Here is a 24,719-nt window from a genome sequence, read left to right as displayed (position 1 = left end):
GTCAAAGGAAAATTCCAAACAATGTGGCAATATCAAACATACTAATAAACAGCTATTACAAAAGTTTGGTGTGATGAATTGTTGATTTCAAATTACACAATTATTACCTGATAGGAATTTTTTACTCAGAAGGTAAAATAAAGTTTAAACGAAAGGCTATCATGTCGCTGGATACCAATGACGGTCCTAAAATTTCCACTTATCAATATACACCGGACAAGGCTGTTCGACGATTTCTGCAATCTGGGTGTCACATTATCAGCCACGTTTCTCGTTTGACATGTAAACGAACATAATGGTGTGGAACGATGAAAAGAGGGATATCTCACACTCTTAATGCGATACCTCTATCCCATTTGAAAACGATACAGTAAACATACATAAACCCCATATATTTGTTAATATACATACACCTTTTCTGTGTTCTGTACAACCGCTTGAGGATCACAAGTCTGAAGAATAATGATCAGTCACAACATAAAGCATGAAATTCATTACACGCTTGTGCCTGTAACTAAGCAATGCAATGCAACATTAGTGATTCAACTCAGCGGTCTTCCCTTCGAACAGCATTTGGATCCGACATCATGTCCATCATCATTTTCTCAGGTGAATCCTCCCAATTTGCAAAGGTCTTCAAGTCAACCTACAAAATATAATTGACAAAAATGTTATTGCTGTTTGATTTATCTAAGTTAATATTTGTAACAACTAATCTGACAACGAGACAAGGTAAGATACTTTTCTTCTTTGCTCGGTGAAAAGTTCTTCTCTCTTTTTGTAAGAGTTCTGCACTTCCCTCGCTTCTTTCCCTCCAAATCCCCAAACTTCAATTTCTGAAATTATACCCTCAACGGGTAGGAAACCCTGAAACATAAGCCAACAACAGCTCATAAATGGAATCGTCGAGTCAAGTTCAATTTTTTATTGGTTAATGGCCGTGATTCTTTTAACCAAAACTCTCAAATGTTTCTCAATTTTCAACATCAGCCAAATATAGAATGCATTGCCATGATATATAATGACAGGAAAATTACAGCATGCCAGCATGGAAGAGTTCACAAGATAACTAATTGTTTTAGGATGACTTTAAAAATGTTTACATTAGAGAACGTACAGAATCAGCAATTTTTTATGTATGCATTAATTGATACCGGGTTACATGTTTTATAATAGCACTGCCAGTATATTCATTCAGCAATAGATATACCTGATCTGGAAAGAGGGACCCACTCCGGTAAGTTTTGTCAACAGAATGATGGCGAACAGTCACTTTTGCAAAATCTTGATCTATAAATATTCTTTCATTTCCCGGAGTTCCTCCAAATGCAAGACCAACTGGCTTTGGGTGCGGTTGGTAAACTTTACCAGTAGGACGCAAGTGGCTATAAACAAAATTCTTTTCCTTACCTGTCAGTGGTAACATACGTAATTGGTTTCATTGTTTCAAAAAATTTGGTCACAGTCCCCGCCAAAAGAGAGGAAACAGGAAAAGGAACATTGTCACGCCTAATACCTACCAATAGGTGGAAACACGTGAAACACTGGGCCAATAGAATATAACCATCCAGAGTTTCCATAGAAGATATCTTTACTTTCAAAAGCTTGATGTGTTAGAGCACCTATAACCCATTTCCTATCAACAGAATTTCCTTCACGAGGTTCTCCTGAACTTGCAGATATCAAAATTAACAAAGGACCTTTGTAACCTTCAACATGGGACCAAAATCGGCCAAGGCCTCTTCCATGAGTGGATGACCTGTAACAGAATACATGTTTGATGTCAATAGACATTTCTGTTTCCAACAGGTAATTCTGACAACGAAATTACGAATGGTGCAGTGCGATCAGCAAACCTAGGCTATATCAATAGACAAAAAAACTAGGAAAGCATCATAATAGATGACCAAGAAACTTTTTCCCTCATTTTGACTGAAAAAGAAAAAAAATAACAAGTGTCCAGATCTATTAAAGCACAATAGGATTGAGGGTCAGTGATGCAAACCTATAAATAAGGTTATCATCAATTCCACTTCCATTGCTTATAAATGCGCCGGAAATCTCTTCACTTACTCTACTTTTGTTGGTGATAGAAATTGCCCATGCCCTTCCTTGGGTCAAAAGATAATGATGTGCAGCTATTGATGAAATATCTCCAGCAGAGGAGGAATTAGGGGGTGCCAATTCAACCTGCCATTCAGTCAAAGAATATTTGATCTTACAACATCTAGGAACCATATGCAGCATATTTTTCTCGGACTACATAACAAACGAGAGTACTTTCCCAAATTGTTTAAGTTTATAATATGATAAGAAATAAAAACAGACTGGAAATGTCAAAGGAATCTATATAATAATAACAATGAAAATGAGAAATAATTTGACAATTACATCGTTTTTCTTTATACATGATAAATGAATAATAACTGTACCAATGATTACAAACCTAAGAATTTTCAGCATTCAGACAGTAGAACAATGTCGTATAATTCTCTAGGACATTGTATTAATCATAATCAGAAGAAAAGAGAACTGAACTTACCAAACACAAAGGAAAAATCAATTAGAAATGAACATAATTGCTTCAACTAGTATGTGTAACTTTTGTCATATACCGCAGTGAAGTTATAGGAAAAATGCTTAATTTTGTTAAATTATTCAATGGAAACACAGCTGAGTTTCTCTTTTTTTCAAGAAGAAAACAGAATAAAAAATTACTTAATATTCCAATACATCGATAAAATAAAGTTGAAATAGTCCTTGAAAGTAAGAAAGTGTGTAACAAGCCTCTGCTTGGTTCAAAATAACAAATTTCACCTGAGTTTTCAATTGCACTTACTTGAATTTTTGAAAAGTCTAAACACGGGCACGAAAAAGCAAAATTGAGTAACTTGTAGACACATCAGAATTTAGTACAAATAAACGAGAAGCCAATTCCAATCCATGTAATCAACCCAGAGTGGCAGATATTAATCATGTCTCATGTAGCAAAGAAATCAACAAAAACTTAACCCAACGTAGTAATTATAAGACAAAAAATCACAATGATCAAGCCATTGAACATAAACACAAAAATTACCCCATCATTTGCTGCCATTTGCAGTCTAGCATCAAAATACAGTCTCAAGCAATCGGGGAGGCAGGGGACGGTACTCATAACCCACGTTACGAACTTCCCTGCAGGAAGCTGAACCTCCAAGCTCGAGATATCACAATCCCACACATCGAAAGCACCCTCAACTTGACCACACGATGTGATCACCGACAACACCAAATGACTCAGATCCGGTAGGCTTGGATTCCCTTCCCCCTTCAAGTTTCTGGAACCCCACGACAGAGCCCAACACAGGGCAAGAAGCAAAAACACGTCCCTAGGAAAAAGGTGGCCGTTAATCTTACAATCAGTATCCCCCGATTCAAACTCCAAATGAGTAGGTACATTCGCACTTTCTGAGACAGCCACGAATACTCTCAAGAGCATGTTTAGCGACACCGACGAGGACACCCTCGAACAGCACTTGTTGTAACTCTTAACAAATTCAACCCAGTTTATTCCTTCTTTATCGGGCACAAAAAATTGATCCACTAGGGTTGAGCCTAGGTGATCCAACATCACCGTTAACGAATCTGGCACGTTGCTTCCGGAACAACTTCGACCTTCTCGAGCCAAATTAAAGCGTTGCTGAACACAACGAGCTTACACGTCATCAATTAGAAAAGAACAAAAAAAAAAGAGAACAATGATCGAGAACGATAAGGTTGTTATGCATTTTGAATAGTACCTGTAGATTTTCCAAAGAAACGACGTTTGTTTCGGGATTGGCGAGCTTGGAGAAAGCTTTCTCAAGCATTGGAAAAGCTCCGGTAGAGGCTGCGACGGATTCCGCCTCGTTCTGTTCTTCCAAAACATTCTGCTCCGATGAAGTGGACGCTCCCATCGCTGGCGTCGCGTCGCGTCGCAAAGATCGGATTGAGTTTCTATAATGTTCTGGTAGTTTCTCGTCAGAATAATTGGAAAGATTAATCTCTAGATTTAAATAGCATGTGGTCACTATTAGTGTTAATAATTTTGAATTAGTTCAATTATTAATTTAATCCTGACACTTGTCTTTTACTCTTCAGTTTTCAGTTTTTGACTTTAATTTTATATAGATTTCTCTCTGATCTGTTCTCTTCTTGTTAACAACTTTTGTAGATTTGTATGATTTTGTTTGCAGAATTTTTTTTCTTTTTTTAAGTGTTGATGTGTCCCAAACAGAATAACAACATAGCACGCATATAATGAATGATATGGTTTATAATATATCAGAGACTTAAATACATTTTTCGTCCTCATTTTTTAGCATTCGTTGTGAATAGTTCTCATTTTAACAGAATATTTAAAATAATTTTTATTTTTATTGAATGTTTAACATGGTTATTATTTTTACCAAATGTTTAAAATGGTTCTTATTTTCGCAATTTATGTTTTATTTGGTGATTTTCTGTGACGCCGTTTAAATATGTAACGGAGCACTGTATAGGTGACATTGTTTGTATTAGGGTGTGTTACGTGTACGGTACAGCGGCGGTGTGGTAATGAGATATTTGGTACACGTAACACTCCAATGCAACGTAATACCATACCTGTCTGCATTGGGGTGTGTTACGTGTACCAAATATCTAATTACCACACTTGTCTCGTATACGTAACATACCCTAATACAAACAGTGTCACATGTACAGTGTTTCGTTATTGATTTAAACGGGGGTAACAAAAAATGACCAAATAAAACACGAATTACGAAAATGAAGACCATTTTAAACATTCTGTTAAAATGAGGATCATTTTAAACATTATGTCAAAATGAGGATCATCCACAATAAACACTACGAAAATGAGGACGAAAAAGGTATTTAAGCCTATATTATAGGTTAAATTATTCTTTTAATTTTTCTTTTAGTTTTCTTATTTGTTAAGTAATATTAGTTTGGCTTTTAAATTTTTTTTTATTTTAATTTGGTTTTTATTTTTTTAAAAATGATTCAATTTAGTCTTTACCGTTAATTTGATCAGACAGTGTTAAAGTTATCGTCACATGTCAATTTTTAGTTTTTTAAATTTTTTAAACTTTTTAAAATTTTTACACGTGTCATTTCACAGTTGTGTCACGTGTCAATTTTTTAAATTGAGTGTCACGTGTCAATTTAGTCCCTATATTTATTTTTAATTTCAATTTAATCCTAATTTTTGTAAAAATGAAGCAATATTGTCTCTCTTTAAATTGACACTAAATTTATTTTTTTTATAAATCTTATGATGATATTCTTAATAAAATTGACATTTTTATTAAATATTTGTAAAATATTTTTAAACAAGTTTTTATTTCAAAAATTAACAATTTTGTTATCATATATAAAGGCATCAATTGTATCATATTATACAAACTTAGTGAAGATTAAAAATCAAATAACTTGTCACACATAAGTTTAGAAACTAAATTTCAAGTTCAAAACAAAATTAAAGTCTAATGTTTTGTTTAGATTTTAAAGTTAATTTAAAATATTTTTACAAATATTTAATAAAAATGTCAATTTTATTAAGAATATCATCATAAGATTTATAAAAAATTTAAATTAAGTGTCAATTTAAGGAGTAAGTGTCAATTTAAGGAGGGACAATATTGCTTCATTTTTACAAAAATTGGGACTAAATTGAAACTAAAAATAAATATAGGGACTAAATTGAGTCATTTTGATACATAACACAACTATGAGGTGACACGTGTAAAAAATTAGAAAAAAAGGTAAAAAAAAATTTAAAATTTTAAAAAATTCAAAAAAAACCAGAAATTGACATGTGACGTTAACTTTAACACCATCTGATCAAAATTAACAAATTAATGGCAATAACCAACATTGAATCATTTTTAAGAAAATAAGGACAAAATTGAGACAGCGAAAAACTTGAACAACAAACTAATATTACTCCACAAATAGAGAGATTAAAAGAGTAATTTAACCTATATTATATTATTACATAATATTAAGTAGAAGAAAATCAATAGTTTTTTGAATTAATGTTTGTATTTATATATATATATCTTTCTTTTCTAAGGCATAAAACTTTTCTTTTCTATCACGGGCTTTCTTTAAGTTCATTGCATCAAGACTAAATGTTAGTACATACAATTTAATTAAAATCTTATTAATAATTCTATTAATCCTCTTGAAAAATATATTTGATGAATCTAAACTAGATCTAGCAATGGTAATAACATAAGAAAAAAAATATAATGGTAATGGAGAATGTAATAATATCATGACTTTTTTCTTTCTGTTGTAAAAGAAACTTCCATAAATTTAATCACCTATTCGAAAGAAATGTTCGATAATAATAATATTATCGAAAAAATTCAACATTTTTTATCTATAATATTAAAACAATAAATTTATATATAATATTAAAACAATAAAGTGCGTGGAAAGTGAACTAAATTAATAATAAAAACTTTTTAATCCCATGCAGCGAACTGCATCTTAAAATCGGTACTCTCACGCATCATAAAATTAAGAAGAGAACGACGGCGTTCCTTGTACGCAACGCAAAGGCGTCGTTTTAAATTATGCCGCCGGCGAAGAAGGGAAAAGCAAAGGCGGAGCCTAGGGTAACGCCGCCGCCGGAGAAACCTAACAACTTTCCGTCTTGTATTCGCTGCGTGCCTCCTTCCTCCGTCGCCGTAACCATCCACGCCAAACCTGGTTCCAAATCTGCGTCCGTAACCGGTCTTTCTCAATCTCAATCTCAATCTCTCTAGCGTTTCTTTGATTTTAGTAAATAAATGCGATTTTTTTTTCACTAATTAGATATTAGCGATGAAGCGGTGGGAGTGCAAATTGACGCACCTGCCAGGGATGGCGAAGCAAATGCGGCTCTTCTCGATTTCTTCAGTTCTGTAAGTTCCGATTTCTGATTGTAACATTTTCATTTGTATGCGATTTGTATGTTCTTATTCTATCCATGCGGTGGGCGATCAAAGGTGTAATGTAATTGCATATATTTGGTGTCTATAATTCCAAACAAAATTTAGTCTATTTGAAACATTTTCTATTAATCTTTATGCATATTATTATTTTTAATTTTTTTAATCTCTTTGTATGCCATTTTAATTATTTATTAAAATGAAAAAAAAAATGTTTTTAAGTATTAAGAGTAAAATAATTGTGTTATATAACCATAAAGATATATGAATAATTGAAGCTCAACATAATTTACAGGTTTTAGGTGTGAAACGTAGACAGGTCTCTCTAGGCACAGGTTCTAAGTCGAGAGATAAAACGGTGATCGTGGAAGATGTAACTCAGCAGTATGTTTTTGATGCTCTGGATAAAGTCTCGAAGCAGTAGTCATGTTTTTCATTGATGAGACGAGGCATCTTGCTGTTATTATTATTATCTGTTAGAAGACTAATATAGTGGTAGCGTAGCAGTGAAGAGCGTTGTATTTGTTTTATTTTGTTTTTTTGCTTCATAGTGCGTACTGCAGTGTATACTTTGACAACTAGATGATGGTGTGTGCATGTTTGGGTTCAATTCAATTCTTCTATTGATTCCAATTTCGTAAATGTTTGTTAGCTTCATGTGTGTTTGAGTATCAGAAATGAGTTGTTTTAGTTCCAGTTGTGCAGCAATAAGTGTGGTTTAGGTGATAATGCAGGTTTTGTTTGTGGGAAGGCTCAGGGTTTTCATTGTTTTACAGGAAATAGGAGGGAAGGGATTAAAAACATTTACTGAGTATAGATGTTTAGTGGGTTGATTAAATGACTTTCTGATGAGTTTTATATTTCATTTCAAATTCATTAACTTTGATCATTTTTTAAATACTACACATTGATTTATCTCTTTCTATTGATTTCGGCACGAATGTTTCTTAAACTTAAACAACTCAAACTGTTCTAAAGAGGATGGAAGTAACACGGAACGAATTAACTACCATTTTATATAATTGAAATACAAAGGAAAGAGAAGTTGTTTTTTGGATCCCATATGTAAATTAATTCTATCCTTTCCAAGTAAGACATTGGTTTCATTACCAGACAAGAAGTCGTTTTTTTTAAAACTTAATTCATTTTGAATAACGTATCTATAAATAACAATTTTAAATCTTATTAACAGTATAAATGCTTTTTAGTTTATGTTATGTCTTCGCATAGTTCATTTATTATCTATTACCTTCTTTTTCATTAATTTGAAACAATTGTAAAGAAAATTGTTTACTTTTTCTTTTATTATACATATTCATCCTATTTCAATTCTTATTTATTTAGTGGTTTTCCTCTCTCTATATCACTACTAATCTAAAGAAGGGACAAATGTAATTAAGTTAAGAAATACATAAGCTAAAGTATAAACAAAATTATTTTCTATTCTTGTACAGGATATCAAGAAATCTCGAACACAGACAAGTAGAATCGAATGGAAGATTCAAATAGAGAACACTATTAAAAATATTGAAAGGAACTTGACTGAAGCACAAGACCTCTAAGGTGGTTGGATTCAAGCAGAGAAAAACGCCAAAAAAAAAGAAGGTCGAAGTTGAGACTACAATAGTTCGAAAAGGAAGTTACATTGTAGCAAAAAGTGAAACCAATGAAGATGTGTGGCACGATGAGGGTGGTTCAATAAACAATTACTCATATTTTATGTATTTCTCTTTTATTTTATTGTGCCAAGTAACTGCAGAATAGGAAGAAAAGTATAAATAACTAGATTAAATATAAAATGGGGGAAACAAATTGTGGATACAAATTCAAATATATTAAAAAATGTCGCGAACAAGAAAATGACAAGATCAATTTTGATTGTGGCAATTTTGGTCATGCTTTCGTAGATTTCCTTTACCAATTTTTGTTTTATCCTTGGTATTGTTCTTACAATTTACATTTGTTCAAAGCCTACATCCCTCTCTTTTTCATCCATTTATTTTTCCTTTTAACTCCTCCATAGGACTTTTGGTTTGAGTCCATAGGACTATTGGGCTTGCAATTTGTCAAGCCTGTTTCCACCAAAATATCAAGAGCATATTTTCTTTGGAAAATGGTGACACCTTCTTTTGATTTGCCACTTCAATACCAAGGAAATGTTTTAGACGACCCCAATCTTTGGTCTAAAAGTGGCTAAGCAAATGGTTCTTGAATTTAGCAATTCTAGTGATATAATTTCTTGTGATAACAATATCATCAACATAAACCATAAGATAAACACATTTGTCAAGAGAAGTATGAGCATAAAACATTGAATTATCAGCCTCACATCGTTTCAATCTAAAATTATGAACAACACGACTAAATTGACCAAACTAAATTCGAGGTGGTTGCTTCAAGCCATAGAGTGAACGATGTAACTTACAAACTAACCCAAACTCCTTTTGAGTAAGAAACCCACGATATTGCTCCATGTATATCTCCTTTTCCATATCACCATGAAGACATGTATTTTTAATGTCCAACTGGTATAGAGGCCATTGGTGAATGACAACCATAGCAAGGAAAAGAAAAATATTACTAGTTTTAGTCACATGAGAAAAAGTATCACAATAATCAAGTCAATCTAATGCACTAGTAAGACCAACCTTAATAGCATAGACCCATTTATAACCCACGGACTTCTTACCAGGAGGAAGAGGGACAAGTTCCTGATAAAGCTTTTTTGTCGCCTAAAAGACTCAATCAAATCCAAAATTCCCTTTAAAAATGCAATATAGGGAGAACCTTAGGAATCAATTCGTGTACATGGCTAAAGTAAAATGCAATATTTGTGCTTGAATTGTGGTGGGGAAATTTATTCAAAATCAACACTTAAAAACATAAAACCCAAAATCATCAAATGCAAGAAAAGCTATGAATTATGCATGAATGCATGACATGCAATGCACAAAATGATAGGGGATGATGAATTAGCTAATCCTAAATGCTCAAAACATGTTTAATGATCAAAACTAGGATAATGCAATCGTTAAATTGGTCCAAATTCATAAAACTCAAAACCTACCCAAAATAAAGAACATGTTCATGAGCAAAGTGCATGGTAACCTCAGATTGTGATCTTTTGATGATACAATTGAAAATGTAATGATGCAGAATGATTATAAATGATCTCAATTGCATTTAGAAACTGGAATCACTCAATTTGGTGCACTACACTCAAAGTTCCTAATTTCATGAATCCTAATTCCCAAATTTGAGTAGAAACACGATTTCAATCGATTCGACCAATTTGTGCAACGAAAATGCAATTAAAAGTGCAGAAAGCTTCGTCATGATGTAGTGAATGAAACCCCCAAATCAATTTGCACCAACAATTATTAAAATCGTGCAACCATTGAATTATGTAGAAACGCGAATTGATGCAATGTAGAACTTCAAATTCGATGATTTATGGAAGGAAATGTGAAATTAATGATTCAAATCACTTGGGGAACATCCAAGGATGGTGAAAGAAGCTCAAGAATAAATAAAAAAAAAAAACTTAAATCGCACGAAAGTTGAATGGAATAGTGATTGTGCGTGAATGTGCATGAGAAAAAATGCAGAACATGTGAATTGATGAAATGGTGATGGAATTGGATGTGTGATGGTTTGAAATGCTTGGGAATCATCCCATGAGTGTGCACGAATTTATAGAACTCAAAATGATTAAGAAATGAGTGAGAAATTCAATGGAATAGTAACTATGGTGTGTGTAAATGTGAAAAGGGGTACATAATTGGGATTTTGGTGATTTAATGATGGAAACTCAAAATTAAACTTGCAAACATTTAAAGAAACTTAAAAGTGATGTGTGCGAAGTGGTGGAATGAAAAGAAACTCGAAATTACAGCAAGAGAGCAATGAAATGGAGAAATATAAGGGAAATGAGCTTCGCTACTACCATTGGTCTTGAATCCAACCCATTCATCTTGTTTACTCCGAAATAATGATGTATAGAGGTTTTTTTGAACACACCAATTCATAGGCCTAATTCCAGAACCTAGATTTGGTAAGGTAGGGTGGAGTTCAAGTTAAAATGTGATAGCCAATGTGATGGTTTAATGATAAATGATGATGAACATTATGGAACCATAGACCAAATGAAAAATACTGAAATTTTCATTCATTAAAGCTCAAATCCATATTACAATACGAAAAATGAGTACAAGGAGTTGCCCCAACCTTCCTCTCACTGAGGCTTGAGTTATCCAAGCTTCCATAAGCAAAACTGAGGTGAAAATGGGTGATTTTTGAGGAAATTTCGGGTCTGCTACATGAATTGTAAAAATATGGTCATGAAATGGTCCAAGAAACCTACAACCTCCCTAGGAGGCTTCTGGATCCTCCACCCTTTGCCACCAAACCAAATCTACCTTAAAACATACCCTACACTAAGCCATTTCTCACTAATTAAGCTAAAACTTCAATGTGCAGCCCCCTCTTGGATTTTTGGCAATCCCAAGGCCCAAACTAGTCACATTTAATGTCTTAAAGTGCTCCAAATGGTTGGCTATTGATTTGGGGTCCAAATGGCAAAAGTCAACTCTAAAGTTAAATATGTCACTTTTGCACACTTCATGCTTTGCCACCAACTTGACCTTGTTGCTATGTGAACTTCTAGGCCTTCAAAACTTCAATTAAACCTTGCCTAAGGATAGAAGACATGCAAATTGATCAAAATCTCAAGTGGAAGGATTAGCTCTACCTTGACACTACTTGAATAACTAAGCTAAAATTACCAAAAACATGAAAACTAAGACTTTTGCTCAACCGGGCCTAAACCCAAAATGTTTGTGTTTGACCACTTCCAACAAGTGTAATTAGGCATTTATAATGATTCCACAAGGTCAAATCACTCAATTCAAAAGAATTTCAAAAAGTCAACTATGTCATAGTTTAAAGGCTAAATTAGAAAAAATTGACTCTTAACACTAGGTTTAACTAACCTAAGACCCTAGGACTCAAAATATGATGCAACCACACTCAAATGACGTTTAAAAACAGTCTACAAAAACTAATTTTACGAAAATGTGAAAATGGCTCTAAGTGAGGAATCTAACCTAATATGCTCAAATTAGCTCTTCTAGAATGAAAAAATGAACACTTTGACTAATGAAAATTAACAAATTCAAGACACATCAATTCCCAAGTACCATTGTGTTCAAGTGTCTGCATTTCATCAATCATGGCTTGTCACCCTCCAGGATGACCAAGTGCCTCATGAAAATTATTGGGAGCCTTAATGGTAGACAAGGAGGAAACAAAAGAGAAATATGGAGGAAACAAATGATGATAACTCAAAATATTATAAACATGGTATGTGTAAGACCCATTAATTTTAAATAATTAAATAAATAAGAATTTAATTAAATACAGGTAGTGGAAGGCAATTAATGCTAACCTTCATGATGTGAAAAAGTACTAGCTCAAATGGTTGAGAGTACTTTATTGTGTGTGAGGACTTGGGTTTGAGTCCTATGTATGCCATTTGTGTGTTATTTAATTATTAGTATTTTCTTTTGATACGTTGGGATGTGATAAGAGAGGATAAATTGCTAGATTTATAAATGTTATCACAAAACATGAATTAGTTGAATGGTTGTGCGTTAACTTTGTAATTGAGCGGTTGTGGGTTCATGCCTTGGCTTAAGCAAAATAGTTTCCTTTTTGCTAAAAATTAAATTAGGGTATGAATGTTAAGAGCCTAAAACCCTAGCTAAATAGGAGGCAGATAAGAGTGGCTGGAAACTATGGACTTAATGGTGAATCATTAGTCTTAAATCCATTTTAAGGGAAATTTCGTTTTAATTCCATTAAACTAAATTAAGGCATAGTTAAGGTTTTTACTAAGGGAGAGAGAGAGAGAGAGAGAGAGAGTTAGTGAGGCTGCCACTGAAGCATAGAGTGAGGAAGGGAATTTCAGATGTTCACGGCTGTAGAGAGGGAGAAAGAAGTGTTGCAACGTGGAAGAACAAAGGGGTTAGTGCGACTCAAGGAAGGATTCAAGTTTTGGCAAATTGAGTTGAAAATCCAAGTTAGGGGAGTTCTTATTGATGATTTAGTTGTAATTGTATGTACTCGTGTTTTGTTTGAGTATGTGGGAATGCTAAAGTTCAATTTCAGTCGTGTTTAGTTCGGGTTTCCAGAATTTTCCAGAAACTGCTTGGCAGTCACGCGTGACCTACCAGGCGACACACGCTCTAGACCCTGTTTTCTGGGTTTCTTCATGAATCGCCTGGCGACAGGGGATGGTCCGCCAGGCGACGCGAACTATGATAGCCAATTTTGGTTGTCTTGGATTTTCTGTGTTATTTGTGATATTGTAGTGATGTTTCACATGCATGAACGTGAAGTTTGATGTATAAATTTGATAGTTGACTATGCATGAAGTTAGGATTAGGAATCATAAGGGAAGGGGGTAATGGAATAAAGGTAGTAATTGAGTATGATTTATGGTCTACTGCATGAAAATAATGTCAAATCGGGACACAAACGGTCTCTGTATGAAATTGGATCCTTAAAATTATGCTACAACGCGTGCTAGAATAACTGGGTTGAGGGTCAGGGTGCGCACAGGTGTGGGACAATCTCGGCAGAACCCAGGTTTGGATGCACCGCTTGGTGGCTTAGGATCTGCCGCCAGGTGACACTTCAGAACAGGGGCAAATATGATGCTTAATATGGGACTTTGTGTTTTAGGACGCTATTTCATGATTTTATGTGAAATTAGTCTAGTAGGTAGAGAGTATAGAAAAGTTGACACTTTTGTAAATGAATGGGGTTATGTTTAACTTGCTAATGGACATAAAAAAGGGGTTGGCCACAATGTGTTAGATGGTTTAGTACCTAACAAAGAACTATAATTGACTAGAAATTGAATTGATGTGTACTATACTTGCGGTGTGGTATTGTTCCAACTATTTGGGGGATGATATGGATTTAATTGAGAAAATATGCTAATTGAATTATGTGTGACAATGTACTTCAGTTATATGAATATGCCTGGATGAATGGGATTAATGTCCCTGAGTTGGCCTAGATGGTATGTTTCTTTGGCTGTGTGTGTTAAGGAATATGTGTGAAATTGATAACTGTGATATCTTGATGAATGGGTAGTATAATACATCATAGTTGTTTAAAAGAATGATAATTGTTTTGTGCATGAATTATATGTGTGTATTTCGTGTTAGACATAGCATAATGTCTGAAATATTGTGAGTTTTGCTAAGATTGGTGTATGGTATATTTGGGGTTCCTTAAGACTTGAGGAAAAATGCCAAAACCAATAGAATTACACTACTGATATGGCGCCTAGCGGCAAGGGCGAGCCATCAGGCGATAGGTACCTAAGACAGTGGAAGTGGCCATTGGAGGATAAATGGCGCCTAGCGACAAGGTGTGTCCTGTCAAGCGGTGCCGGAGTGACAGGGCTCCTGTATGGCGCTTGGCGCCTGGCGGTGTGAGATGCCCGCCAGGCGGTCTGGAACCAGGCTCCGCCTAGCGACGTGAGAGGCGCGCCAAGCGATTTTGGTGCAAAGTTGGTGCGCTAGGAAGGATTTCTACACAACTTTAGGTGATGTTCATGATGTGATGCTTTGGTTGAGGGCCTAGTTACGAGTGTATCTTGTATTGGGGTAACACGTGACCACTCTAGGTTGTATCCTGGTGGTTTAGGAAGTCCAATGGGGTGTGCGAGATCATGGCTCATACGATGAGGTTTCAGATGATTGCCCTCTTCAGTGCATCTGATAGAGTTTTGGTAGTCTGGGAACAACTACGAACTTATGTTCGTTTTGGGGAACTCCACTTGGTGTCGCGGTGAGAGGTCATGGCAAAGTTATTCACGCGTGTGGATTATCGAGTGGTGGCTTGTAGTCGGAGGGGCGAGTAGATACTCGTGCAACAAAGGTCAATCAGTGAACTCACTCAAAGGGTGTAGAATCAATAGACGTCTAAATTAAGGATTGGAAGTTGAGGGACTAAGGAAACCGGGAAATACTAACATGGGTTATAATCTTGAGATGTTGTGTTTATTGTTATATTTTGTTGGTTTATTTAAATGAGCTCACCCTATCTGTGTGTGAGTGGCAAAGATCATGTAACTTGTTACATGGGAGTAGATGTTGATGCAGGTGAGCATGTTGATGGATAGAGACGGAGTGGGGGATACTCACTATGGGAATTTCACTGGTTTTTATATGGACAAATTATGAATTATTTGTATTGGCTTTATAAACCTTTATAGTTGAAATACTTAAATGCCGCGATTTTACTTTGGTTGGCGCGTTGAAATAATTGATTTAAATTTTCCCGCGTTTTGGGAAAGACGTTGAGAATAAATGAGGTTGTTTTTATTATATTATATATTATTTTTTTTAAATAAGTAATTTCCGACTAGGACGTTACAGTATGAATTACGAGTAGATCAAATACCTTTTCAAAGGGTAAGGCCAAGTATGACCTGAGTCAAGAGAAGGCGAGGAGGATGAAGATCCATGATTCGAGAATCTAGTGGAGGATGATCTAAGTCTCAGGGTCTTCATGCAAGGAAGAAGGATTTATTGGAGTTCGGCGTTGATATGTGAGAAAAGGTGGTTCAACAATGTCATTGCCATTTTTAGTTTGAGTTTGAGTTGTAGGAATAACCAGGGGATCACAAAATGGTAGAGGAAGGACCTGTTGAACAGATGAACGATCCATCATGGAGCACAAGAAAAAAGGTGTATCCTTAAATAATTTAACATCAACAAACATACAATACCTTTTGGTTGAGGGAGAATAACATTTATACCCTTCTGAAGGCGAGAATATCCCAAAAAGACACACTTAATAGCTTTTGTAGAAAGTTTATCAAGATCTGGAGAGACATTATGAACAAAACAAGTACACCCAAACACACATGGATAGACACAATATAGAGGATCATTTGGAAAAAAATATAGAGTGAGGAACTTTTTTTTAATAGAAGGAGAAGGCATCCATTGATTAGAAAACAAACAGTGAGGACTACATCTCCCAAATGATGAACAAGAACATTATTATTCAACATTATGGAGCATGCAATTCCAATAAGACTATTTTGTTTTCTCTACTATGCCATTTTATTGTGGAGTATGAGGACATGTTAACTGATGTAAAATTCCTTGGGAGGAAAATGATGAAATGTTACTAAAGACATGATCTGAGGTACCTGAATCAAGAATCCATGGACTATGAACTTCCATAGATTAAGAGATGCATGCAATTGACACATTTGACATTGAAGAGGATTGGTCAAGATTGGTAGATTTCTCAGACTTGTATCTAAAAAAATCTTAGTACTCTTTATTAGAAATTCTAGATTCCGAACTTTCATACTTAGACACATGAGCAACTTTATCTGGAAAACCATCAAGGAATAACATTTTTCTTGGGTATAGCCCATTCTATCATAATATGAGAATATAGAACGCCCACATTGACCACCTTGTCCTCCACGGTTGCTCTGACCTCCTCTTATTTCTCGTGGTGCTACCATTATTGATGTTTAAAAAACATCAGTTGAATTTTCATCTATTACCAATGTAGGCACCCGAAGAAGTCTAGTAACTAATCACTAGTTAAAACTTGACCATGTACATGATCAAAATTCGAGTGCAGACTCCTCAAAATTAGAACCATGTAAAACTTATCAAGGTTTTTGTTGATATCTTCTAATGAATCAGCCACAAAAAAAAACCTTTAATTCTTCTACTACAATCATAACCTTTCCTATATGAGAGACCATATCATGATTGATTTGTTTGAGTGAGGCTACTCTTTGAGTTGCATCAAAGAGACGTTGAATGTCATTAGAAAAAATGTCTTGTGCCCTTTTCAAAAAAGAGAAGCATGTCTTATAAAATCTCAAAATGTCTAAGACCTTTTGCTCAACAGATTACCATAAAATAACACATAACTGAAAATCTAGTTTCTTTCATTGAGGTTTTTCTTTGTCTGGAATAGTAGAGACATCTTTTCAAGATGATTATGATATCCTTGACCAAGAAATCATAGAAGCAGACCAAGATGAGTAATTTTTCCAATTCATTTTGTTAGTGGTAATAGTAGGAGTAACAAATAGAGAGCAAGTCATTTCAACACTAGAAGTCATTCCAAAAAAAAAACCTAACTTGAAAAGAAACCCCACCGAAACAAAATAACAAGAATAGAAACACATTAGGGAGGCTCCAACAAGACGAACGATGACAATGCAGGTCGATTTTGACATCAGGAAGGCAACACATGAAGAACATGCGCTTGAAGCTCGCCAAAGAAAGGCGGCGCGAGCAGAGGATTCAGAGGTCGCGAATTTTGGGGATGGGTTGCTCTCCTTGAGGCGCACATAACCCTGACTTCAACGGAATAGATACGACGACCACGACGCGACAGGCGGTAGATAGGTAGTGAAGGGAGACGACACCTGTGGCAAACAATGAAGATGAACCAAAGAAGATGTTCTAGCTTTTGATACCAACTTGGAGAAATTTAGAGAAATGAAAGAATCGATTATTATCTCACTGTACAGTTTTACCACTGTATATATATAGTACAAAGACGCAGAATACAAAGAGTTAAGGCACAACCCTAAACCTTAACCCTAAAGATGGGTTCCCATACATGAATAATGATAAAATAGATAAAACTTTACAATTCAAGACCAAGTGCTAGAATAGGGAGAAAAATATAAATAGCTGGATCAAATGTAAAATGGGATAATGAACTGCGGACACAAATTCAAACATACTAACAAACGTCAAGAACAAGAAAATGGCAAGATCAATGTTGATTGTGATAATTTGGGTCACTTTTCTTTCGCAAATTTCCTTTACTAATTTTTGTTTTATTTTTGGTAATTTATTGTTTCTACAAGTTACATTTGTTCAAACTCTACGCCATCCTTCTCTTCTTCACCTAGATTTTAACATTTTCTTTTTCTTTTTGATTGCTCCATCATTTCATCCTTAATGACAAAAATACTAAAAGTATGCTCTTTGAAAATAGATACATGGTTTGTTGATCATATTCAACATATCACATGAACTTAATTAAAAGTTTTTATGCATTTGATCTAAAATTGTATGTGAAACTCCTTCTTGCGGTGAACGCAGAAAACACTCATCAAACATTTAAAATTAAATTTTGAAAGAAGTTAAGTTAATTAATCCATAGTAAACGAGCATACTTGGAGTAAATTGGATTAATTGAAACACTCAAACACTTGAAATTCTTATTTTTTTCTCGCCGTTCATTTCAATCTCACTAAACTTGTTTTTAATTTTTTATAGGAATTATTTAACGAGTGACACTTTTCGTTTGGTTTATTATAATTAATTTTAATGAAATCAATTTTGAATGTTTATATTTTCGCAAAAAATAAGAAAATTAATTTTCAACGATAAAATAAAGAGGACTATTTTCTACAAAATTAAAATTTGTTACGAAGCGTTGTTGTCTTCTCGATTTGCCCATGTAGCGATAATAACATGTTTGACTGAAAACATATACATCATGGGCACGAGGACTATAGATAGGGAATTTATATAGAGTTTGAAAAAAAAATAGGCAACAAATATTTGTGGAGAAATAATTAGTAATTAGTGATTAAGATTATATGTGAATAACAATAGAAGAAGAGAAGGATGATTGAGAAGAGCAGAGGAGTATTTGTTGGTGAGAGAAGCATAAAGCATAAATAGGTGTGGTATTTGAAACTACTGTCTTGCAAATTAATTTTGGCTGTTTTTAGTGAGAGAGAAAGGGAAGAGATAGGTGTTTGTGTTGGAAGACAAAGTTGTGGCATGCGATTTATTGACACAATTTCACCCTATGCATTTGGGTTTCATTCTCGTTTCCCCCTCTATTTCTTTGCATTTGGGTTCCGTTCTCTCTCTGATGTCCTTTTCTCTCTCTAAATTCTATGGAATTCCTCCGGAGAGGCTAAGCTTAGAAGATCCTGTTCTAAGGTACATTGTATTAATTCCTTTATTCACCAGAAAAAAAAAATGCATTCATTTCTTTATCTGATCATACCTATATAAAATTTGGGTTTTTCAACTTTTTAACATGATGTTCGAAATACTGCTCGTTAATTATTTTGATTCCAACTATTTGAAGCAGTATAGATGAGTTTGGCAGGAACAGAAAGCTCAGAGGAGGGGACAGGCCTTCTAGAACCTCCTGATCCCAATATTGTTGAAATTGATCCTACTAATCGCTACATTAGGGTATGAAATGTAATTATGTGATTTTTTTTCTTACTTCCTCCCAAGAAAATATTTAACAATGGATTAAACTGGTGTTATTTTTTGTATTCATAACAGTATAAAGATGTTATCGGCCAAGGAGCTTTCAAGACTGTGTATCCTTTGTTTTAAGATCTTGACAATGTATTTCTTTATTATAGTTCGGTTCTTATTAGCACTTCACTAGTAATCTGTAAAATTGAAAGACATATTCAATGCCCTGCTCAATTTAGAACATTATGCATGGAATTTTTCATTAGGGTCGGTCTAATGGGGCATGATTGGGTAGTTCACATAAGGTTCTAAATTCAAAACTTAGCACCATTGTACACACATAAAAAGAGTGCTTAACATTCTTTGGGTCTAATTTTTGTGTTAAGAATTTTATTCTTATAGTGAAATTTGATTCAAGATATGCAAATTTTTCCTTTATTTATGATTAATTAGTTACAAGGCATTTGATGAAATTAATGGACTTGAAGTTGCATGGAGCCAAATTCATATTGATGAGGTATTACAGTCACCTGGTGGCCCAGATAGGCTGTACTCAGAAGTGCATCTCTTGAAGTCAGTTAAGCACGATAACATCTTGACTTTCCATAATTCTTGGATTGATGATAAGCACAGGACTATGAACTTGATTACTGAGTTATTCACCTCAGGGAACCTCAGACAGTGTGTTCACTACCCTTTATAAATGGTTTTCATTTGATTTTTTTCCTTTTTGTATGACATCAACCATTTGGTTAGTGGATTTGATGTATGATTTAGGTACAGCAAGAAACACAGGAAGGTTGACATGAAGGCTGTTAAAGGATGGGCAAGGCAAATTTTAAATGGTTTAAATTATCTTCACAGTCACAACCCACCTATTATGCATAGGGACCTGAAGTGCGATAATATATTTATCAATGGTCACCGAGGAGAAGTTAAAATTGGAGATCTAGGGTTGGCAACTCTATTAAAACAAACTAATGCCAAGAGTGTAATTGGTATGTTCTTCTGTTTTCTTGCATTTTCTTTTTTTTGCTAATTTTCCATCCTTTCTATGATTAAAAATAATCAAGAATTTATTTGATTTCTACTCCAATTATATTTACAAATATGTAATCCTAGTAGGAACCCCGGAGTTCATGGCACCTGAACTGTATGATGAACATTATAATGAATTAGTGGACATATATTCTTTTGGGATGTGCATGCTTGAGTTGGTTACGTCTGAATATCCTTACAGTGAATGTAGAAACTCAGCTCAGATATACAAGAAAGTTTCATCTGTGCGTATTCTTATTGACAATGTACTTTTTCTTTAAGCAATTACTGGGATCCATGGTAATATAATATTTGATATTGCAGGGCATAAAGCCTGTTGCTCTTTCCAAACTCAAAAATCTAGAAGTAAAATCATTTATTGAGAAATGCCTTGTCCCAGCGTCTCAAAGATTGTCAGCAAAGGAGCTTTTGATGGACAATTTTCTGCAAGTGACTGGTTCATTGAAGAATCGTCGTCTACCATTACCAGATATCGTTCTCCCTAAATATGGAGCCTATGAAAATCGTTGTCTTATGTCAGAAGGTCCTGCTAGCACGCGTATTAGATCCATTTCAATGGATCTTGGTGATGCCACCGAGCAACCATTAACCACTTTACTTTATAATTCTGTTGATTCTATTGTTGATTCTGCTGATGATGTTTTGCCTTCTCCTTGTGTTGAGATAAGAAGGTTAAAGGAAGGTGACATTTTTTTTCTAAAAGGTGAACAGAATGATCAAAAGTCTGTGTCATTAGTTCTCCGCATAGCTGATCAAAGTGGTTAGTTTAACTTACAGTTCTCTTAATAAGCATGTTTGGAATTTATTGGTTGAAAGTAAGTTATCTTGAAAAAGAAAAAAAAAAATGCAGGACGGGCAAGAAATATCCATTTCATATTCTACATCAACAGTGATACTGCGATTTCAGTTTCAAGTGAAATGGTTGAGCAACTTGAACTGGCTGAGCACAATGTTAAATTCATAGCAGAGTTGATCGATCTATTATTGACCACATTGCTTCCTGATTGGAAACCTTGTGTACCAATTGATCATTTAGTTACTTGTAATGGTAAATCATCTCAACAAAGTCAACAAACACGAAGCTCAAGAGATTCCATCCAAATTGTGTCTGGAGGTGGTCCAGGTCTCCCAATCTCACGTAGAAGATCAAGAGACAGGGTGAGCAGAGATAGGGTGAGCAGAGATAGGGTGAGCAGAGATATTGTCATTTCTGAGAAGGTTTTATCTAACACAAGCATTAGCCTTCAAGGAGATGCAAAGATAGACGACTCTTGTTCTGAGACGTCACAAACTGGTGCAACATTTGACTTCAACGAAAAGCATTTTTCTACAGTTTCATTCATGTCTGCTAAATCAGGATTTACAGACTTTGACTTGCACAGAGTTAATAGTCAAACCTCACTTGTATCTGAATTCGAGGCTTCGTCCGAGTATAGGAATTTTCCACGTGCGGAAAGCTATGGTACCATGAAATTCTTTAACTACCCCATGAATGCTCCCCCCTCCTTCAATGAAGCTGAGGATGAGTTGAGAACAGAGTTAGAGATGATTGAACAACAATATCAAGAAGCAATTAGAGATTTATCAAAAAGAAGATATCAGGCCATTACTGAGGCTAGGAGGAAGGTGTCACAGAAATTTCCAAACTTTAAATAAGTACTTTCACTTTTCTAACATGTAGTAATTACTATTAGTGTGTTCTCCTTTATCAATATCCTTGTAAGTAACCATTGTAAGTAGTGGGATATGGATGAAAAAGGGTTCTCTTATTAGTCATTGTAGCAAGGAACTTTCATTGAAAATATCTATTAAAAACCAATTTTACTAACAATGTTACAAAACATTCTCTAAAACTTCTCCTTCCAACATCCAAAACATTCTCTTTGGTTAAAATATGCTAAATTATAATGCACCACATTTTTTATTCATGTTTGATAATTATAAATTACAGTGATTTAATTATTATAATTTTTTCAACAGAAAATGTTATTTTAACCATTCCAGTGCATAAAATGAATTTCACATTTTATTGCAGCCTTACTAAATTTGGAATAATAATTTTGATTGAACAGATATAAACACTACTAAAAATATTTACAAGTTAAAAGTGATACATTGTGGGAAGATTACTTAGTTTTTCTAAAATATTTTTATATCATTACTATTATTTTACTACAAGTATAAACCTACTTTTACAATGAAAACGCCACAACTACCAAATAATATTTCCAACTAACTAATAACTTGTTCCTACTTCAAAGAAATACCTAAATAATTTCCATTGGAATTACAAAATAATATTTTAGTAAAGTGAGAGTTGAACAAGGTTACGTAGCAAAGTAATAAATAAGTAAAGGGTACACATCATTATTCATTTTCTTTAAACGACAAAACGTGGGAAAAGCATGCCTCATAGGTTTTAGAATCAATGAGTGCCAATTGCCATCAATTTTTGAAATACAGCTGCAGTTATGGGCTCAAATCCAATTCCTAACTTTTAATTCGATAAATTTTATCTTAATATATAAAATAAATAAATAAAAATTAACTTTTGGTGAGTATTTGTACAGAAAGAGTAAATTAGAGAAGAGGGGTGAGCTTAGTTGAAAGGTAAGGTGTAGCTTGATATCATTGTTTTGATTACTATTTCAATGTTTTGGCACTGAGAAATTGACCCTAAATAAGAAAGCTATGCAGTGTCTACAATGGTGATGGAGAAGGGACGATGCTTTTGGAAATGAAAATTGAAAAGTGAGTAATACAACCATGCAGATGTGACTTCATCCAAAAGATAACAAAAAGTAGAACACAAAAACAGAAGAAAAGGCTTTCTATTTGAAATGTGATTTAATTTGAAGATATGTATATAATTGCGCCATTGTGAAAACAATATTATGAAAATAATGCTTCATGGATTATTCAATAATCATGTTTATTTGGGGGAAGAGTTTTCAATTAATTGATTTATGATTATTACCCAAAAACCACACAAATTAAAATTGAACTCTAATGATGAAAATAACACTGCAATACACATGATTGTGGACAAAAAAAATATTATATTTATCATTTATGTCCCTCCCAATATCTTTTTCAAAGGAATCCAATGAAACCCCAATCAATACTCATCATCTTAGCAATGTATCTGAATTTTTTTGAGTTATTCCAAAAAAAAAAAAAAATTGTTAGGAGCATCTGCAAAAAAATTCGCACCAATTCATTTGAATTCTTATTTTGAAATGAAATATTCAATGAGTTAATATTATTAAAAAGTGACATTAAAAAGGAAGTAAAGAGACTGTAAAGTTGGTTTGGTTTAACTGTATATACATGAAGAAACTATTGTATTTATTAATTTATAATACACAATTTTAAGTTCATTACATTTATACTTCAATTGGTTTCGGGTTAATTATATTTGACTTTAGCACAATTAATTAAAAATAAAAGGCTTAACTCCTTAGGAGTATATGATTTAAATAAAATTGTCACAAAAATATTATTTTCTAAAACAAGTAATATAGGAAAAATAGACTACGCCTTCACAGTATAGAATAAGTTTATATATATTATCATTCAATTACAAGATACTATACATTATAAGGATATGAGTATTTACATTATTATTGTTGTTTAAGAAATACTCGATTTATTTTATTCCTTAATTGTTACAGTAGTTAAAAAGTTATTTAATGTTTCTTTTTCTTCAATCAGATTTTGTTTTATATTTTAATTAAATTGTTTGTGTCTGGTTATACACAAAGTATGATATTTAATTCTTAGTTTACCTACTATAATTAATTCAACAAATAAGTTTTTATTATTTTGATTTTGTATATCTTATAACCCTTGTTGAAAGTTTTATATAAATTATTGAAATGCAAATTTCAGAAGTAATTGATGTATACAATTATCTGGGAAAAATCTGAAAGAATGTAATACACGCAACGTGATAGATCACCATGCCCCGAATTCAGTGGCTTCAGATTCTTGCTTGCATAAAGGTAAATTCAACGCAGTAGGTATTTACTGTCAGTGTAGTTCTACCCACCAGTGTAAAAAAGTTTATCACTCACATGAATAAGCTTCAAATTAATCATCTGAGAAAAAAATTGAAAACAAGTGTTCCAGTTTGTTTGAAGAACAACAGGTTCACACAGAATACTACTGATTTAGTTGCAGAAGAAGTACACAAATGCATGCATGTACAGTAATATGTATATGTATAGGTGTATATATATATATATATATATACACAGAGGTATGAGTACTGGAAATGTTCTTATCATGATATACATCAGAAAAACAACGTTGATGTGGAAATTCTGCAGCTTTTTGATCATTCATCATTGTCTATAATAACTGATATACACTCCAAAAGTAACCCCCAAAAATA

General features: G+C 33.8%; 3 protein-coding genes across 7 annotated transcripts; 2 read left to right on the top strand and 1 right to left on the bottom strand.

Annotated features, from left to right (window-relative positions):
* Window positions 1–377: 377 nt before the first annotated feature.
* LOC114163139 (TLD-domain containing nucleolar protein) lies at window positions 378–4,016 on the bottom strand. The gene is made up of 7 exons (XM_028047257.2): window positions 3,783–4,016; window positions 3,080–3,682; window positions 2,006–2,190; window positions 1,521–1,759; window positions 1,211–1,410; window positions 742–867; window positions 378–646 (listed from the first exon to the last, which is right to left on the bottom strand). The coding sequence occupies exons 1-7, from the start codon at window positions 3,936–3,938 to the stop codon at window positions 548–550; spliced, it is 1,608 nt and encodes a 535-aa protein (XP_027903058.2). The 5' UTR covers window positions 3,939–4,016; the 3' UTR covers window positions 378–547.
* Window positions 4,017–6,507: 2,491 nt separating this feature from the next.
* Window positions 6,508–8,936, top strand: LOC114162737 (uncharacterized). Of its 2 annotated transcripts, none has more exons than XM_028046699.2 (3): window positions 6,508–6,765; window positions 6,847–6,935; window positions 8,417–8,936. In XM_028046699.2, the coding sequence occupies exons 1-3, from the start codon at window positions 6,606–6,608 to the stop codon at window positions 8,522–8,524; spliced, it is 357 nt and encodes a 118-aa protein (XP_027902500.2). In that variant the 5' UTR covers window positions 6,508–6,605; the 3' UTR covers window positions 8,525–8,936. The 2 variants fall into 2 exon arrangements, with proteins under 2 accessions (XP_027902500.2, XP_027902501.1); XM_028046700.2 differs by lacking the exon at window positions 8,417–8,936 and adding an exon at window positions 7,258–7,604.
* A 9,657-nt stretch (window positions 8,937–18,593) lies between these two features.
* LOC114162235 (putative serine/threonine-protein kinase WNK7) lies at window positions 18,594–22,176 on the top strand. Of its 4 annotated transcripts, none has more exons than XM_085667211.1 (8): window positions 18,594–18,991; window positions 19,146–19,252; window positions 19,349–19,386; window positions 19,718–19,945; window positions 20,042–20,262; window positions 20,387–20,547; window positions 20,627–21,083; window positions 21,174–22,176. In XM_085667211.1, the coding sequence occupies exons 2-8, from the start codon at window positions 19,151–19,153 to the stop codon at window positions 21,977–21,979; spliced, it is 2,013 nt and encodes a 670-aa protein (XP_085523337.1). In that variant the 5' UTR covers window positions 18,594–18,991; window positions 19,146–19,150; the 3' UTR covers window positions 21,980–22,176. The 4 variants fall into 4 exon arrangements, with proteins under 4 accessions (XP_085523337.1, XP_027901861.2, XP_085523339.1 ...); XM_028046060.2 differs by having other exon boundaries at window positions 18,596–18,991; window positions 20,390–20,547; XM_085667213.1 differs by lacking the exons at window positions 18,594–18,991; window positions 19,146–19,252; window positions 19,349–19,386 and having other exon boundaries at window positions 19,718–19,841.
* Window positions 22,177–24,719: the final 2,543 nt, after the last annotated feature.

Source organism: Vigna unguiculata, chromosome 9 (assembly GCF_037176805.1).
Source record: "Vigna unguiculata cultivar grain cowpea cultivar isolate G323 ecotype 2 chromosome 9, ASM3717680v1, whole genome shotgun sequence".
Lineage (NCBI taxonomy): Eukaryota > Viridiplantae > Streptophyta > Magnoliopsida > Fabales > Fabaceae > Vigna > Vigna unguiculata.
This window is presented reverse-complemented; position numbering and strand designations above follow the sequence as displayed.

What these genes read in the sequence shown, in the direction of transcription:
- LOC114163139 (XM_028047257.2), bottom strand. Translation starts at nt 3,938, where the DNA reads ATGGGAGCGTCCACTTCATCGGAGCAGAATGTTTTGGAAGAACAGAAC. An exon ending in AAATGGCAGCAAATGATGGG is followed by an intron (nt 2,191 to 3,079) that starts GTAATTTTTGTG and finishes ACTGAATGGCAG; the next exon opens with GTTGAATTGGCACCCCCTAA. An exon ending in GATGATAACCTTATTTATAG is followed by an intron (nt 1,760 to 2,005) that starts GTTTGCATCACT and finishes ATTCTGTTACAG; the next exon opens with GTCATCCACTCATGGAAGAG.
- LOC114162737 (XM_028046700.2), top strand. Translation starts at nt 6,606, where the DNA reads ATGCCGCCGGCGAAGAAGGGAAAAGCAAAGGCGGAGCCTAGGGTAACG. An exon ending in CAAATCTGCGTCCGTAACCG is followed by an intron (nt 6,766 to 6,846) that starts GTCTTTCTCAAT and finishes TTCACTAATTAG; the next exon opens with ATATTAGCGATGAAGCGGTG. An exon ending in TTCTCGATTTCTTCAGTTCT is followed by an intron (nt 6,936 to 7,257) that starts GTAAGTTCCGAT and finishes CATAATTTACAG; the next exon opens with GTTTTAGGTGTGAAACGTAG.
- LOC114162235 (XM_085667211.1), top strand. Translation starts at nt 19,151, where the DNA reads ATGAGTTTGGCAGGAACAGAAAGCTCAGAGGAGGGGACAGGCCTTCTA. An exon ending in CTACTAATCGCTACATTAGG is followed by an intron (nt 19,253 to 19,348) that starts GTATGAAATGTA and finishes TATTCATAACAG; the next exon opens with TATAAAGATGTTATCGGCCA. An exon ending in TAATGCCAAGAGTGTAATTG is followed by an intron (nt 20,263 to 20,386) that starts GTATGTTCTTCT and finishes ATGTAATCCTAG; the next exon opens with TAGGAACCCCGGAGTTCATG.